General features: G+C 30.6%; 2 protein-coding genes across 2 annotated transcripts; both read right to left on the bottom strand.

Annotated features, from left to right (window-relative positions):
* Positions 1-1,376: 1,376 nt before the first annotated feature.
* Positions 1,377-8,366, bottom strand: LOC107444711 (uncharacterized). The gene is made up of 2 exons (XM_016058923.4): positions 6,813-8,366; positions 1,377-1,552 (listed from the first exon to the last, which is right to left on the bottom strand). Exons 1-2 carry the CDS (start codon positions 8,283-8,285, stop codon positions 1,547-1,549), a joined length of 1,479 nt encoding a protein of 492 aa, XP_015914409.4. The 5' UTR covers positions 8,286-8,366; the 3' UTR covers positions 1,377-1,546.
* A 2,844-nt stretch (positions 8,367-11,210) lies between these two features.
* LOC147814872 (uncharacterized) lies at positions 11,211-17,568 on the bottom strand. The gene is made up of 2 exons (XM_087157069.1): positions 15,893-17,568; positions 11,211-11,553 (listed from the first exon to the last, which is right to left on the bottom strand). The coding sequence occupies exon 1, from the start codon at positions 17,471-17,473 to the stop codon at positions 15,893-15,895; it is 1,581 nt and encodes a 526-aa protein (XP_087013195.1). The 5' UTR covers positions 17,474-17,568; the 3' UTR covers positions 11,211-11,553.
* Between the last annotated feature and the right edge of the window lie 1,969 nt (positions 17,569-19,537).

Below are 19,537 nucleotides of genomic sequence, written 5' to 3'. Positions count from 1 at the left end.
TACTCTCATTTACGCAAAGATAGTAGCATCACAAAGCTGCCAAACTATCTGCAATATCCAGTTAATTTTTTTAACGATTTTGAAATAATGCTAGTTATAAAGGGTAAAAAAACCGTATAGTTATTTATTCATAGTTTTTTAATCATGCTTATTACCTTTACGGTTTCAAAACCATAAGGGTTCACTGTAAGCTGTACTGTTAATTGGATAGACAGAGAGCTGCCGGATATTTTAGCAATATTTTAAAACGAAAATTCTAACGGTTTGGATGTTTTTCGAGAGTTATCAACATGAAAGTGTTATTCCAAGTCTCAGAGAGTAGCTAGTTAGCCAGGAAAAAAGTCGCTTCAAATTTTACAATGCATTTAATAATCCGTACTTTAATTCTGCTATATTTTAACACGTCGTGCTCAAAAATTACAATAAAAGCGTGTAAAAGCGATTAATTTAAATAAAAACTAAACGCTTGATATACAACGATTTGAGTCTTCTGAATGAATCTTCACGTCCAAAATTCTTACTAATTTAGCAAGCTTTCTACAGTCATCTGAATATAATGCCTCTTTGGAAATCATAGGTCGCATAATGTAGGCTACTTTCCTTTATACTTTCCAACATAAATCTTTCACTTATACTGTCGTAGTGGTCCAGGGAAGCATTGGATTCTAAGCATATCATTGGAGCATTCGCCTCCCAATGAGATGCCCAAGTTCGAATCTCAGCGGTGGCTGGTTGATACGAACTCTTCTCCCGACTCGTACTGACCACAGTACTGACGTAAAATATCGTCAGTAGTAGACGGATCAAGTGTTAGAATTTCCTTGTCGTCAGGTTAACCGTAGGAGGTTTTCGTGGTTGCCCTCTCCATGCAATGCGGGTTAGATCCATCAAAAAGTCCTGCACCAAGTCACCTAGTTTGTTCCTTTTTTTGATTCAGAATTCACTTGACTTCTGGGTTGACTCAAAATTACAAGGATACGTAGTTGAACACTGATAGGCGTAAACTCAAAATTAGGTTGGCTGTTCAACGCAGGTTATGAAATAAAATACAAACGGGTGTAACCACATGTCAATTACTTCCAATGATTTTTTTCTTAAATTTTCATTTTCAGGTCCTCTTCAACATCTTCCAACCATCTTCTTCTCAGTTTTCCACTTGGCCTAATTTAACCAAATTTTTTATTAAACACCTTTTTTTCTTAGCTATATCAATTTTCCACTGAGTATGACCCAACGACCTACATCTCCTTCGTACAAGTCGTGTTTTTTTTTAATACTTGAGGTTTAAAATATATAAATAACCATCCTACAGATATAAGGAAAAAATATAATAATTCAATTTATTACTTCTATTCACAGATATTAAAAAGAAATAATTTTTCAGACAACAGCACAATGAATTTATTAATTTCAACCAAATTTTATACCATAATTGCGTCGTAACTTAATCAAAATTTATTGGATACATAGTACAGTGTATACATGGGAAATTCCATCTGTTTTATAAAACAATTTCCATCTTACAAGGTAAATTCTCTTCAGTGTATTAAACCTAAAATATGAAATAAGACAGTTATAGCCCAGATAAATTACGGCAAATAAAAGTAATAAAAATTCTTGTTGTCGTTTTAATACGCGACAAAAGCATAAAAATAAACGAAATAAACCTGCGAATTCAGATAACTTTAGAAATGCTAATTTGATGACGTAACCCGCATCGATGATGGCGAATTGCGCTAATGGTTTTCTAAAACATGGTGGACTGCACTGCTAACATCTTAACCCCCTTGAGATGGGGTGGTGTACTGCACTCAGTGTAACTCTTATGACCATATTACTTCAATTATAACTCTTATTACTTCAATTATGCAGTGATACAATTTCTGATAGAAACATTGCCAATATTTTGTGCCAGAAGCTAGTGTGCTGTGGAGAGGGGGGATACGTCAATTAGTGTTCCTCCTTTTTTTGGTAATTTTCACTTAAAATTAGTTTTTTTTTAACATGTTGTAAGTTTTGATATTTCTGTAATTTTAAAATGCGAACTATATTTAAACTATGAAAAAAGAAAAACGATTTTTTGTACGTTTTAAGGTGACAAAGAGCGTTTAAAGTTCTGAAAATCGGTCTTAATTTTATTTAGACTGATGCAATTCTTTCAAGAATATTGGTTAAAAAGTTTTGCCAACTTATCATCCTAAATTAGTTAAAAAGTAAAAGTTCTGGATGCAGCAACAAATTTTAATTAAACTGTAAAATCATTACCTTAACACTTAAAACTTTGATTTTAATGAATTTTAAACCAGTCTATACTAGCCAAACTTCTACTGTATATTAGTTTTTTAAAAAATGATTTTCACGTAAAATGTTTTTTACCGTTAACACACTAAAAAGTTATTGATTACAACTCTGACCAGAAGCCCTGGTTAGAAAACATTATTTTACTCCAAAATCGTATATATTTGATTTAAATTGGATATTTTTCTTTAAATAAAATTTATCGGATTTTTAAAAATTTACCATTCAAAGCATCTGATAAAAAATTTTAGTAATACTATTGTTTAAAAGAAATGGAACTAGAATATTTAATGTTTCATTCTAAAATGGATAAAATTATTATATTATTACAAACTAATCACTGAGTTAAAAAAAAAAAAAATCATGATTATATTTTTCAGGCTCAACTTTGTAATGATTGTTAAAAGTCGGGAGGCAGTTTCTCAACTAGATACCTAATGAAAATTTATTAGTTTTGATAAGAAAACATAACTGATAAGATCGCCTTTCCAGTTTGAGGAGGTCTTGATACACTATAAATACTTATTCAATAAGATATAAAAGCACTGCATGTTAATTAGCAAAAAAGTATATAGGTGTAATTGAAATATGTTTTAAGCCAGAAAATTATTTTAATATATTGAATGAAAAACTACTTAAAAGCTTCATATCACACTTATTCACGTACAGTCAATTTTGAAACGTAATAATTTACCTGCACTTTCAATATTTCTTAGTAAAGAAATTCTCGTTATCAATAAAATCGGACTTAACCCCTTAACGATCAGTTAATTTTCACGAAATGGTCATAAAAGTGCCTAATTTGCCAAATACAAGTATTTGATTAGTCCTGACGTCTCATTAAAAACAAACTAACTATCTACAATTACCTTAAAAATAGCTTGGTACTACCATCTGGTGTGTAAAATGAGAAATAAAATGTTTTCCGGGCAAAAGAAATGAACTAGTTTTATTCTTATTGGTGCGTTACTACTGAACACTCCAGCTCGGAAATTTCAAGGGGGTGAGAAATAGAGGGCGAAACCTCACCCCGTCATTTTCTCTAGAGCGAGAAGGAAGGGATTAAAGAAATAGCTGTCAAAAGAATGTATTTATTTAATTGTATAGAAATAGTTTTTTCAATTAATATTTTTTCATCATTTTATTGAAATTATTGATTTATTTAAAAGAAAATCACTTTTGAATTGCATTTATGCATTTTTTACTGAAATATTGAAGGGGATAATATAGTAATTTCAATGCATATGCCTTTTATTATTTTGTAGTAAGAAAAATCACTTCTTTAATAAACATACATTATCAATTAAATTAGACTTTTAAAAATTCTTACCTTAAAGAATGTATTTATTAATTATACTGCATCAAAATATTTAAAATTTATATTAATATTTTTTTTCTAAATTAATTCATAATTAATGCTATAAAAACTATGTTCGTTTAAGTTAATGTTTTTTTAAAGGAAATTACATCTGATTTAAATTAGTGATTTAGTTAAAAAAAATTCAAATGATTTAAATTACGATTTTAATCATGACTAAAATCAAGTGATTTAAATTATGCCAACACTAACAGTAAGCGATCAGAAACTTAGTAATCCAGTAAACTTTTTCTATTTAATTTATGATGTTTTTAAAGAAAAACATTAAAATTGAATCACTTCGTCCATTTTTTTCATTTGAAATGATTTTTAACTAATTCTTTCTGTTTTGCTTTTTGTAACTTTGTAGTAAAAATTTTATTTTCAATATATTCTGAAAATTAATTTCAGGATGCTTAGAATCAAATATTTATTACAAAGTTACAATGAACAAAGAAGAAAGAATTAAAAAATTATTTCAAACGAGAAAAAAAGGAAAAATAAACAAAATAGTTCAACTTTATATTAATGTTTTCCTTAAAAGCTTCATAAATTAAATGTAAGATTTACATTTAAAATAAAAAAGCATACATATAAAAGAATATATTTTCTGAGGCATAGCTATACATCCATATACATACATATACAAAATTGTTAAAAAAAAATCTTTCTTAAGGCTGCTAAATCTAACTGACCGACTTCTATAAATTAGACAAAGATTTATACAAACAATCATATTTATATAAAAATATTTAAGCTAATGATTTTACTCTCATAAAATCTATGCATTTTGCCCTAAAATTATCATTAAATAAAAATGTTGAAAATGTTTTTAAAATGATAAGTAGTGAGTTACCGTATAAAAAACCCTCTTCTTATTAAAAAATAAAAAATTCAGAAGGAAAGTATCTATTAACTAATGGCATAACTAATGTCCTATGCTAAATTAGAAAAAAAATCGCGAAATAAAAATATCTATAAATAAGTGAGGGAAAAAATAATAAAAGAAAAAAAGCAAGTTCTTATGGCAGTTTTTAAACTGGCTGAGAATAGTTCGTTTAATGCTTAAATAAATCAATTTTAACTGTATTTTATTCTAATTGTAAATCTAATCCTGATTACAATACCTCAAATTTAATAACTTTAGCATAATATATTTTGATACATTTCTCGGTCAAGTAGAAATCGGTTGCCAAAATAGGGCTTGACTTTTATAAATTGCACCCCTTACATGTCAATGAGAAGAGAGACCTACATAGAGGCGTAACCAGCTGGAAGGGCAATCAGCATACTGTTAGGGGTGAAAGTTATAATTCAGGCAATTACTGAGCGCAATCCACCACTGTTGATCATGGATATTATTTGGCCAAGGTTGAACAAGATTGTTAACTTAGATGGTACTTTTCCAGCAGTCTCGTTCTACTCAAATGGACTATCGAAAAACCAAAGTGGCTCCGCATATATTGGTAACGCAATCTATAAAAATAATGGTTGAAGCTGTTTCACGCCACTAAGTGAATGCATCTGATTATGTCTGAACCAAGCCAGTTTATGAAATCAGATATTTGATTTGAAGTATAAAGTATCATTTATCATGCTTGAAAATGATTGGTTTCTTTCAATTCAGATTTAAAAGTCAAAGAATTAAAAATGTTACCTATTAGCATTTTTTTAAATTTTTCAGATGCGATTAATAATGAGTATTTTCTTCTCGATTATCTATTTATATATTTCTCTTGTGTGAAACACTAAACTCCAGTGTTTCTCTATTTATTAGCAACACTGTAGTAATTATTCATTTCGTTTTATTTGTTAAAATATAAAGTATCATTTATCATGTATTAAAATGATTAGTTTCTTTCAATTTAACTTTAAAAGATTTCCCAGAAGAATTCAAAACTTTACCTATTACCATTTTCATAACTTTTCATATGGCTTAATAATATATATTAACAATGCAATAATGTTTTCTAAGGTATCTTTACATCTCTATCTTTTATTTATATGGCATTATATCTCTTATGTGATCAGGTATTTCCCTACTTACTGAGAACACAATAGCAATTATTCATTTTGTTCTGCTGTCCTAAGTAATAATTTAAATAGTGTTGAAATATTAACAATATGTTAAGCATTTATTTAGAGTGATTTTGTTAGGTTGTCTTAAGTAATAGTTTAAATTGTGTTGAATAATTAGTTATACAGTATGTATTTATTCAAAAAGAATCTATTTTTATAGAAATAAAACCTTAGTTACGAAGTAATTATCTAGATTTATTTTTTTATTTATTAATATGATCGAAATAATTCTGAGTTGCAAGGAATACAGTTATTAAAGGAAAAAAATTAAATTAAATCTATCGAATGGTTATCGAGAAATCAATTTTGTTGTTGTTTAGACTAATTGGTCTAGTCAATAGGCTAGACCAGATCCATGCGTCCACGGTCAGAAAATCCAAAACAGGAAGAAGTCTTTGTCTCAAATCTTCTCTCTCAAGTCCCAGGCAAAAATTAATCTTTAAATATAGGACTCTTTTTTATTGAAAAAAGTATTTCTTCTCCACTTTTCTTTAAAAGATAAATGAAATGTCCTTGATTATTGTGATTTTACGATATTTATATTTTCTCATAAAAAATTTAAAAAATAAGTATACTTTTAATAATAAAGAAAAAAAGTGCCAGTCACTGATAGTTCACTATACTTTCTCTGAAGAAAAAAAATGAAAAAAAAAATTAATTTTTCAATCTTTTATTATATTTCAAGTTGTATTTTTTTTATTAGCCAACTTTTTGTATCTTAGCAGGATATAAAAAAAAGCTGGCATTTCAAAATTTACATTTTAATTTAAAATTAATTTTAGAATAAATGTTGCAAGCTGAATTATAAGCAGTATTACTAATGTGATAAAAGTTAATAAAACAACTATATAACATAATCTATAATACTTAGTTTAATAAGTGGCTCTATGACAAACTTTTTCAAAAGTGTGATCGAATTTTTTCAAAAATGTGTTAAGGGGTGAAATTCAGGGATGATTTTCAAAAATGTGTTAACTTTTTCAAAAGTGTGAGGATTTTTTTCAGGAGTGTGTGCATTTCTTGTGCGATAACTTAAGGACTAATAAAACAATTATACACCAAAATATATAATACTTACATGTTTGGTTCTGTCGTCAAACTTTTTCGAAACTTTGATAAGGACGCCTGTTGCTAGAGTATTATTTGTTTTTAATAACTGGAGCCACTCTGGTGAAGTTAAAATAGTTGTGGAGTTTTCAACTATGTAACCTATCGCTAATGATTTCAAATAATCATTATTCATCATATCAGCTAACAACAGTACTTTACAGACATTTGTAAGAGACAGAACAGACTTCAAATACGCAGAACATTTTTCCATCAGAGGAACTACTTGATATTTATCGGCAACAACCAGCAGATTCGTTGCGGTTTCTTCATTCATCACATCTACTGTACTAGTATATATGTAATCAAGGAATGATTTTAAAGTTTTTGCATCCACATCGATGATATCCACGATACCTGTTTTACCCTCTACCATGTCTTGATCAAACATGGCTGAGAACACGGGTGAACGGGCAGCCAGTATGTTTTTGTGGGCAGAAAAACACTCATCGTCAGCACGCAATTCGACGTCTGCAAATTTTTTATCCACCAGCAAACTGCGGAGGTCCTGTTGTAAATATGACAAACCATCAACTTGTGGTGCGTCTTTGATACTGAAATCCTGGTCGAAATATGAGCCTGTTAAAACAGAATTTGCTACCGTTTCAGTATCTTCGCTTATATAACTTGCTGGACTGCAAAAGTAGGCATTAGAAAATACAAGATTGAAAGTTAGAGAAAAGCTCCTCGGTTTTTGCAACTTCTGTACAGAGAATAAGTGAGGAAATTCTGTAACCTCGTCTTCTGTTGAGATAAACATCCAATGCTTTCTTGTATCTGCTACGTTTACTAACGTTGCGTAACATGCAAATTTCAATTCCCCATTTACTTTAAAATTTGAAAATTTGATCAGCAGCTCATCTCCAACACATTCGAATGTCACTTTTAATGGAATGTCTACAATGCATATGTCTCTACTTTCTGACCAGCCTTGAAAGTGAGATATTTCAAAAGACCATTCATATTCTGATTTCTTATGTAATTTAGCTTCAATTTCACAACCCGTGGCATAAACCGCATCATCGAAGTGTCGACAAAGCAATTCAAGGTCCCATTCCATTAGGCACTGAAAAGTTAGTGTATCTTCTGACCAGTGTGACATTTTCTGCAACAAGTCACACATTTTGATCATGACACAAGACGTTAGAGATGTATCGGATGTATCATTGAAAACTTTAGAGCTTCTAAAAATAATGTTATTATTAGGGTTCAGCAAAAAAAATTGGTAATTAAAAGGATAGTTTGGACTGTCAATTGTGTACAACTCGCACCCGACTCCACCGTCACCTAACTTGGGGACAAGACGCATAAAAAATTTACTCTCAAAACTATCAACTTCAAATGAAGTACTCTCTATTGTTGCGTCTTTCTCAAAATATGACGATCTATAATACTTTCTAATTTTCCAAGTAACGAAAAATGTATGCTTTTTCTGTTCCGACATAATTTTATTAACTCTGACATCGACAATTCGTTTCCTAAGAGTGATAAAAGTGATAAAAAGAACTATAACAGTGTAAAATTGTTATCAAATGATTTTATCTTTAAACCAGTTTTGTCCCGTTATCGAAGATAAAAATATGAAAGTAGCTTAAAATAAAAAGGAAGGAAGTAAAGGAAAATCCTTATCAAATTTTCGTGATTAAATTCAAACGCACATGAAAGTAAAGTTTCGTATTTTATTCTATAGTTTTCTTTTATTTCCTTAATTTCAGAAAATTAACATTTAAAAGTCAATAAAAAATTTACATCTATACTACAGAAAAAGTAGTGCATCTTAACACCAAAAACGGCGGCAACTAATTTACACTAAAGCAGTGTATTGAAACAACATAGATAACTCTTGGCTCTTAGTGCTTCATTACATCAAGAACTTCATTACGTCAAGCACTTCATTACATCAATCATTGCACTACATTACTTCATTACAAAGGGGACAACTACTATACACTAAAACGGTGAATTTAAACAGCATAGATAACTCTTGGTTCTTGGTGTTGAATTACGTCAAGCACTCCAATGTATCTAGAATTTCATTACATCAAGCGAATGTGGGAAAGAATCTTAATTTATTAAAAACCAAAGAACGAAGAGTAATTCCTGGTGCAGTGAAACGCTGAAAATGTTCTTTTACGAACTTGGTGTAAAATTACTGTCTTTATTTTTTGATATTCATTAACATTAAAATTTATAGTTACTACAAAATATAATATACAACTCAATCAGTAAATTTATTTTAACTAACATTATAAAATAAAATCAATAATTTAGGATACATATACTAGCTAATTCTTAACTTAAAATTAGTTTGTTAGTCGAACAAACACCCATCGCACAACACCCTCGTTAATACACCGTCCACTTATTCACTTGAAATGAAATTTAAATGGTCTGTTATATTATCATAATGTCAAGTGAAGAGCTGTGTACAGGCAAATTTGCAACGGTGTGACACTCAGACTTTATCCTATCATTTTTTTAAATTTGTAATTTTTTTTCCATTTATTTTCAAAATTTAATAAGTAATTGATTTTGTGAATTAAAGAAATTTGAGTGATGAATAACTGTTTCTCTTAGATAGAACTAACTGCCCATAACTGCAAATTTGAATCTAATGATTTCAAAAAATTCTCTTAATTCCGAGTTAAACAATATTAATGCATTACTTTTTGTTGCTAGTTGGAGAAATATCTTTTGTAACTACAGAAAATCTTTTGAATAGAACGTTATTTATGTCGGACTAGAACTGCCCAACGGGCTATTGGTGATGGTCTAAGAAACATCCCCGAGGATGATCCGAACATATTGCCATCACAATATTTGATCATTTGCAGAGAGGAAGCCTCGCTCGCTTTGGTGACCCTAAGACCTGCACGTGAACTCCAGAACTTCACTGCATCAATTTAATGAGGACCAATACCGTACACCCTTGGTCCATTCGAAAGCTGATCAAAGTGGTTATCTTCAGTAAGTGATATGACCTCAGTGATCTACCGGGAACCATGTCAAACCGTTAATTCCCTGTGGAATTCGTGGTATTTGGAAGGTATGTCTAAAGCTTTTCAATTCAGAGAATCCTTGTTCACACCGGCAGATCTCCTCTGCATATGCTAAAAAAGGGACAGTTCCCTCTGCGTGAGATTCACGTGCCTCCGGTTACCGTCTAGAGAAGAGGAGAACGTGCTTGGTGAGTATTTTTGTGGAAAAATATATTTCACTTATCAGGTTCTCATTCACCCTCGACTGCGATTGGAGATGCGTGAATCGCATGCACTAAGTTGCTTCAATTAGTTCCTGACTTTGAGAGCCGTGGTAGCTCTGCGGTTAAAGAATCGGACTCCAGCTGAGTGTAGCTGGTGTTCGATCCTCGACTCCTTTAAAACCCATCGAGTACTTGTGATACACATACTTGTAAAGTCTGTGGAATGAAAAGTACTGTGGTTGTCTACTGAGCAGTAACATGGGTGCTGAAATCCGGGGGAAACCCCTTCATATCTATGACTAAATTGAGGAAATGGTGTCAAAATCAGATCTCCTTTGTCTGCTATCAAAATTGCGATGGCATGTTCTCGGGTCATCATCAGGGATGTTTCCCAGAGCGTCGCCAATAGCCTATTGTGCAACTCTATAAGGTGACGTGATTAAAGTACCTACTTACCGACAGATTGTGACTTTGAGCCTTCTGCCTGAAAGTCTCAGTGCTAAAAGATTATAGATATTAAGAAGGAAAAGAGAAACAAATTGGTAAGTAAATTCCTTTATTATAGCTAGTTTTCGGGAAAATTGAGATATCAACGACCACGATTTCTTTAACAGTTCTTAAACATATATAAGACTATTTTTAAACCGAAGAAAAAATGAGGATAAATAGTTTTGTAATTAAGAATAAATAAAATCAGTTATAGATGAAATAGCTTTACTACCAATTTTCTCTCTTTTCTATCTTAATTTTTGTCCTCAAAAATATGGATACAGGGTCAGCCTCTTATTACGGCTCACGAGGACCTTGATTTTCTTTACTTTCTCATCATTATCTCCAAAGCCTGTATGTGGCCTTTAGACCTGAGTCGGGGATCCAACGCCTCTGTTATCAATTTGTAGCCAATAGTGTTACAAATTATTATTAAAGCGAGAGAAAAAATACTAACGAAGTCATTGAATCCCTACTGAAAAAGATGGAAAAGCAAACATTAAAGACTTTTTGATTTCCAGCCAAAAAAGAGGATTTTTTTAGGGATTATTAAAAACACTTTCACATTTTCAATAGGCAATCTGTTTTTGGTGTTTTCATCATTTCTTCCTCACTAGTGATTCGGCAGATTTCTAATGCGTTTCATTTTTTTCGTTGAATTATTAATGTGAAACTTTTATGGCATACTTTTTTATTTCAATTTCAACAAGATTTAATACTTGTATTAGTTAAAATGTACACAAAGTGACAATTTAAATGTTTATATACCTGATTTTTTAAAATCTATATACAATTCAGTTTATAACAAATACTTTTAACAAAGTTTAACAAATGTATGTATTTGTTTTCGAAATAACAGTATTTTACAAAAATGAACATAATACAACTGATCTTTTCTTTTGATATAATTTATGTAGTTTGCAAATTGGGATGATTATATCTTCCACTTAATAATCCAGTTATAAAAATTACCTACCAGCAAATAATCTTCAGACAAAATATTCATTTCATAAATTCAAACCTGAAATACGGAAAAGAAAGTTAGAAAATTAAGTTTCGTAAGAAATATAGTATCAGAAATTGGTGTGGATAATTGCTTGTTTTCGGTTAGGCCTACTGAAGTTTTGTTATTGCTTATTTGTTATTTGCTTACAGTAGAAAAACGTTTGAGGACAAAAAACAGTTTTTTCCCAGCTTCTACATAGCCACTCGAATATTTCATTGTAAATAGAATAGATGTCGCAAGGTTGCGGTATTTCCCGAAATTCCAAACTTTTTTTTTCTTCGTCATCATAGTATCTTCGTCATCATAGTATCAGCAATTCTTGATTTTTTTCAAGCCAGTATATTTTTACTTTTTACTGAAACGTACTACCATTTTTGTTTTATAACGGTTGTTGAACAGCTAACCCAATTTGAAGTGTACGACTATCAATGTTCTACTCAAAACCCTTGTAATTTTGAACCAAATCCAGAAGACAAGGGAACTCCTGGATCAAGTTTTAGGAGGAATTTGCATTCGTGGAGGACTTTTGGATGAAACCAACCAGTATTCGCGTTAAATTGAAAGAAAAACAGCGAAAACCTCCTATGGTGAGTCTGGTGGCAAGAAGACTAACTCATGATCCGTCTACCACTGAGGATATTTTGTATCAGCACGGTGGTCTGTGCTTGCCGGGGGCAGAATTTATATTGAACAGCCATCATTGGGATTCGAACCTAGTCCCCTTAAAAAGAGGCTAGCGCTCCTGGGCCATCGTGGCTCTGAGATGCATTACTGTAGGAAAAAGGGAAGATTTTCCATAACAATAATAAAAAAGAGGGGAAAAGTTTGATGAACTGAAAATCACTTAACCTTGAGACTCCTTTATCTATTTAAAAAGAGTATAGAAGACGATGAAGAAAAACGCTTGTATACAGTTGAATATATTACCGTAGTTAATCTTTACTGTGACTTTTCTTACGTAAAATAACTATTTTACATAATTTGAACTGTTTAAAAAATTGTAGGGGTAATTTTTATTATATAACAACCAAAATTAGAAAAAAATATCACAATAAGTTAGCCTTTTTAAACACGTTAAACGATATTTTTTCAAAAATTAACAAAAAATTGCGCTATATTGCAATTTGAAACCACTTTTCTTATTATTTGCTATCTTAAGTAAACGAAATTCAAGCCCTTGAGGCATTTATTATAAATATGGGCCTTTCCATTAACGAAGACAAGACCAAATTCATGGAGTTTTCAAGCTCAACTGTAAACTATAGTGAACCTTTGCAGATAAACGAACATTCCTTTGAAAAGGTTAAAGAATTTAAGTATCTTGGTACAATTATCAAAGACCAAAACAAACTGAAATCTGAAATTGACAATAGAATCAATATGGCCAACAAATGTTTTTTTTGGACTAAAAAGTCAACTAAGATCGAATTTATTAGCCGAAAAACAGAACTAAAATTATATAAGACACTCATTCTGCCTGTCTTGCTATACGGAAACGAAACCTGGACTTTAAACCTTGACGTCCAACGCCCGATAGAAACGTTTGAAAGAAAGATACTTAGAACTATCTTTGGAGCCATACCAGAGGGGGGATGTTGGCGAACACGGTACAACTTTGAACTTTATGGGCTCTATAAACATCCTCAAATTATGCAGATAATCCGAAGCAACCGACTGAGATGGCTCGGCCATATCTGGAGAGGCTCTGAAGATAGCCCTGTAAAAATTGCCACCTTCAAGAACCCTCAGGGGTCTCGCTCTAGAGGTAGATCACCTACTCGATGGCTCAACGACACCGAAAACGACCTCAAAGTCCTAAAACTTAAGAACTGGAGGGGAGTTGCCATGGACAGAGGGAGCTGGAGAAGGCGTGCTGTTGAGGCAGCCAAGGCCTGCAAAGGGCTGTTGCGCTCCTGAAGAAGAAGTAAACGAAAATCATGTTTAATCAACATGATTCTTTGAATATTAGTAGAGACTAGGGGGATTTTATCTTCTACTTGCTATGTATGCCAATTCATAGAATTGATTTCAAATTTGTTTTTGGACTGGTTTACGTTTAGTTTATCCAATATACATTAGACCACACGAAATATGATATATACCCCAGCTATTTATATTATATTAGCTAATCTTTCGTTGGGCATAGTATGCTATAACTGAACCGTAACTGTTATATAAGAAGTTGCAGTAGTTGTGTATTCCCAGTTATGTATTCTTACGATTCCTATTGTCATGTTATTATTTGGTCCGCTGACATCTCTTCCTATTAAAATTCCCTGTTTCTCCCGAATCTCTCTTTCTTTTATATTTTAATATTCAAAAATTCAAAGATTTAAATTTCTCACATTAATTAATTTTTTTCTCTTCAACATAAAATTAATAAAAGTCATTACGTTATTGTTTTCCTGTAAAAATTTTTAAATCCCAAATTTAAAAGTATAAATATATATTTTTTAAAGTATTCTACAGATATCCTTTTCTGTAATATATATTTTTCTTCTTTAATATTCTTCTTCTCTGATCTTTCATATCTTTCACTCAGGTATAATCGCGTTATAGATTTTAATTGTTTTCTAAATTAAGTGCTTAGAACTAAGAGAGTTGTTTATTTATTATAACATAATTCTGTGATTTTACCATATCATGCTATATTTTAAGATTAACTTATTTGAATCGGTGTCTTCAGCTATTCTTTGGTGTACGTTAGTATGTTAATATGTTATTATAAATTACAGTTAAAGAGCTTTGTTAAATGTTTAAGAAAGTAGATTTATACGAGATCTTTCATACGTTTTACCAACCAAATTTGTTTAAAAATAAATATTTTATTTTATTTGGGAGCGAGGTAATAATAGTTTTATTTATTTAATTCACTACTTCTTTGTTCAAAATAAAAATTATATAGTTATATTCTGAAAAAACATTCGTTCGTGGGTCAGAATTAAGTTAAAAGCAAAACTACTCAGTATGTCAAGTTAACCATGTCCACATTTAAGTTAATCATTTATTTTTTCATACTGATTACTTACGAATGCATTTGTGACTTGCCCGTATCGGAAAAAGTTAGAGAAATAAATGTTAGATGTAACTATATTTATAAATAGTACATTTATTTTAAGCAAATAATTTCAACTTTCGTTAAATAAATCTGTTTTATGCTAAGGAACAACAGTTATTGTGAAGCATTCCTCAGGTTTGATGAACAGGGAGCTTAGCCCTCTAGTAAGTAAATATTAGTTCGCAAAACTTTTATGACAATATTATTTAAGTGTAATTAAGGATTAGAAAATTTAAGTGCTACAATTATAATAAATTGTTAGCGATTTTTTTGTAATCATTAATAACAATATTTCCAAACCCTGTTCGCAATCTCTCTTACCACAAGCAAAAAAAGGAGCTTTTTTTGCTTTTATTACAACTGCTGTGTAAAACTTGTGCTTGATACATTAAAAACATTAAAATAAAACATTTAAAAAAAACATTATTATGGAGGCAGTGGTGCAAATTCCTAGTGCATTTTTCGTTTGTAGTCAAAGAGGGATTACTGCAGATATTTGAAGCAAAATCTTGATTTATTACCAAACCTCTTTAATGTTAAATATAACAATATCAGCAAAGTAAAATATCAAAGTAAAGGTGAGTTTTTATAAGGCAGATCTATATTTTATGTGACAATTTTCGGGATTATTAACGGTTAAACTGAGGGACAAGAGGGCAAACAAACTACCCCCCCCCACACACACACACACCCTAACGCTAAGAATTTTAAATTACTAGTGAATGAATAATTATTAACGAGCTCTAAGAAACAGAGGAAGAGACCCAAAGTTTGCGATTTATCGATTGATAATATAGCCAAAAACAAGGCCAACCCCGTGTTATAATATTAAATTTCAAATAATCTGGCTACAAAAAACAAAAAAAAAACAGTGAGAATTTAATATAACCCAGTAACCAAAAAACATTTTGTGGTTAGAGAAATAAAGTAGCTTTAATAAAAAAATGAAGATGAAAATTGATTTTAATAATCGAATAGTCTCAATAGGTAATTGATAAGTTATACACTGGTATGGAATTTCAAAGTTAACCGTTACTTTGGTTGTTAAGAAAAGAACAAATTTATTTGTATTTGCTTTTTATAAAATATGATAAAAATTACATAATTGATTTAATTTAATTATATTATAATTAAGAAGGATTTGAAAATTAAATCTATGAAATTGAAGATATTTTAAAAGCTAGGAAATGTTAAATGCCTATAATGGTATCACAATTACTTATGGATAGCTTAGTAAAAAAACTAATATTTATTATGCATTGCTATTTCTTTGGATTGTTATATATTTTCACTTACTTATTTTCTTGCTCCACCTTCAAACCTTATTGACATTTTAAGGAAAACTTCGGATGCCAATGTAGTATTCATTTTCAGCCACTGTGCCCATTGAGGAGACGACAAAATTGCAGCTGAATTCTCTGCAATGTAATCAATCGCAGCTAATTTCAACTGTTCATGATTGATCATGTCAGCGATGGACAATGCTTCACACACATTGTTGTGAGCCAGAGCAGATTGAAGAAAATTGAAGCATTTTTGAGACAGTGGTGGGACTTCATACTTATCTGCCATCACCAAAAGATCCAACGCAACTTCAAAATCCATTTCATCCACCTCCGCAGTGTAAATGTATTCGAGAAATGTTTTGAAACTACTCGCTTCCACATCTGTAATATCAACAATCCCTGTATTGCTTTCCAGCATGTCCTGGTCGAACATGGCCGAGAACACAGGTGAACGAGCAGCCAGTAAGCTTTTATGAGCGCAGAAAGTTTTGTTGTCAACTCTCAGTTTGACATCGGTGAATTTTTCATCTAAGAACATGCTTTGAAGGTGCTTTTGCAGATGGAATAAACAATCATGATTAGTTGCCTTATTGTCTTCAGTTTTAGAATTAGACTCTTTTTCTTGAAATTGTTGGGACACTTTTACTGGATATTGAAAACTTTTCTCGCGGTAGTTTTGGCTCTCTTTGTCTTGAAATTCTTCTTTATTTGATTCCGTGACTCTTTTTTTTAAAGTCACAATATCGTTTGCCTTAGAAATGCTGCTCCTTACAGCTTTTTTACTTCTTCCCAAATATATTTTATTATATTTTACCATCGATTTGAACGAATTTAAAACTTCGCATTTTATCATTGTTTCAGCGCAAATTTCTGCTTTTTGTTTACTGAAGTTAAGGACACACTCATCTTCCTTATTTTTTTGCCGAAATTCACTCATACGCCGAAATGACACCAGCGTAGAATCTTTGGAGTTTACTAGTGACACTTCGAACCAAGCAAAAAGTTCTTCACTTTCTACATTAGAAAGAAAATTAAACTTTAAAGTACTTCCGATATACTGAAAATTAACTTCTACCGGTACATCAGCCAAATTCACAAGTTTTTTTACACACTCATTAGAGTAATTGAAAGGCCATGAAAGTGAAAATCTCTCGCTGAAATCCATTGTCACTTGACAGGTGGAAACTGGTTGCGTCACGCCATCTTCACAATCCATGTGGCAACGAATAGTTACTGTGTCTTCCAACCACGAAAACATTTCAAACAGTAACTCATGACGTTGCATCAGAAAATATTTTTCTGAAAATTTGCTTTTGGCAAAAGTGTAACTTAATTGTTTAGAAGCTTTCAAAACTACTCCTTCTGGATTTGTGAGTTCGTATCGAACACTGATTTCTGTATATGGATTCCTTGGTCCTTCTTGGGTTATGTAGCATCCAACTTGATTTTCATCATGAAAAAGATGTAAAATCCATTTAGTTTCTTTTACGCGATCTGTTGTGAATACAGGAGTACTGATGCAACGATCACGCTCACTGTCATAAAAGTTGAAGTGTCTAATCTTCCAAACGCACACAAAACCTTCAGACATTTTCTGTTGAAAACCTACCCAAATTGCGAGTAAAAAACAACATATACTAGAAAAAATAATGATTACCACCTTAGCAAATAATTCTATTTATTTGCACGAAATAGTGTATTTAATCAAATCTTATCTGTTTCGCTCTTATCTATAAAAACTCAAACGTCACTATTTATATCTAACCAAAATGAGACATGCGTTTTTACAATTTCAATTTCAATATCTTAATTTTACGTTTGATTTGAGAAATTAACTCAACCTATAAATTTATTATCAAATGAGTCTTACTCAGATAATAATAATTATTGGTATGAAAAAACTATTGCTATTATTCCAGATTTTCCAATGTTAATGCAAAAGTTACTTGCAGAAATCATTTACTTTAATTTTAGATCTAAATATCTTTAATTTGTATTATTTATTTATGTATTTTTTGTTTCTTTAATTTTTATTTATTCATTTTATTTATTGATATTTAATTATTTATTTATTTATAAATATATTTTTTTTTGTTTTTGCTTTGTGCTTTTTCAAAGCAGGTTTAGCAACAGTTCATTAAAATATTCCTTGGTTATTGTTTTAAAAACAATATTGTCTAAATTTTAAATTTTCTTATGTAAATGCAAAGTGTTTATGTCTACTATCAGAAAAATATTACTCCCCAAAATTTTTCACTTTAATTTTTCAATATCTTTGCTTCTTATTATTTATTTATATTATTTATTTATTTAATAATTTATTTTGCTTTTTTGCTATATTGTGATTTTAGACACATTTTGCGAACGCTGTTCCTCACCCCAATAAAAATGATGACAGAAGACTGATGATGGAATATGGGAGTTTTAGCGTATCTAAATTCATTTAATACTTCGGTATACTAACTATAGATGGCGTGTGTGAATTGTCATGTATTTATCTCAGAATGTGAAGTCGCTAGAATTTGCTATTTTTTGTTCTCTATACTTTTTGTCAAAATAGAAAAACGGATTTCATCAACATGCTAAACTATAATTCGCAGTTGAACTTTAAGGCTGTTTCTTAGATTTAAATGATAAAAATAACTTGTTCAATGTCATAATTCTTTATTGTATTATCAATTCTGTATTAACAATTTAAAAACGCTGTAAGATACACTACTCTGCTCTGTTTTAGCAACAAAAAAACAAACAAAAAACCATCATGAAAAATCACGAATCTGTTTATTGAAAATTGTATAGGGATTGGCATGGAATAGAATAACTTATAATTAGTCCTAGATTTATAAACTGCTAAACTTTTGGCAAAAACACCACGCTCTGCAGGCAGTTGGAATTCAACTGTTGGGCAACAGAGTTGAAATTAGTTGTTCGAAAATAATCATTTTTGAATATAAACATAACACAAACTTTTTTTTTTATTTCAAATTGTTTTAAGAGCTTTTATAGCGTACGTTACGTTTAGTTTTGCTAATAAAACAACTATAAGAAATCTAATTTGAAATTATTGAAAGAAACGGCGCAATAAAAAAAAGAGTTCCGTTATTAGTTCAAAAAATATTAATTGTTAAATTTAGACAAAAATACGGTGGTTAAATTCGACGCGTTGGAAGACTTAATTTCATTTATAAATTTATTGAGATTGCTTTTAAAATTTTAGTCTGTTCGACGGTTATTGCAATTTTAAGAGATTTTGTAACTATATCTTTCACATTAAATCTCCCTCGAGATTTTTATTTTATAAGCTCACACTTGACTTGATTTCAAAAGCAACAACAAATAAAAATAATAAGTAAAATATTAAAAAATGATCGCAAGAAACATTTGATGTTACCAGCTATCAATTCTAATATTTGTATCAATGCTTTTAAAAAATATGAATGACCCTGGAAAGATAAAAATTATTACAGGTTTGTACAGGTACAATTGTTACAGTTTGTACATTGTTTGTAAAGGGGACGGACAAAAATATATAAACGCTTCAATATCAACTCTATGTAACCAGTATTTCTCTTAGCAGTAAATATTTTGGAAGATTTTCACATGGCCATACTGTTGGCATAAGTCAGGAAGCTTTTAGGAATGATGACATTTTCCT

Source organism: Parasteatoda tepidariorum, chromosome 2, assembly GCF_982258835.1.
Source record: "Parasteatoda tepidariorum strain Cologne lab strain chromosome 2, Ptep-v5.0, whole genome shotgun sequence".
Classification (NCBI taxonomy): Eukaryota; Metazoa; Arthropoda; class Arachnida; order Araneae; family Theridiidae; genus Parasteatoda; species Parasteatoda tepidariorum.
This window is presented reverse-complemented; position numbering and strand designations above follow the sequence as displayed.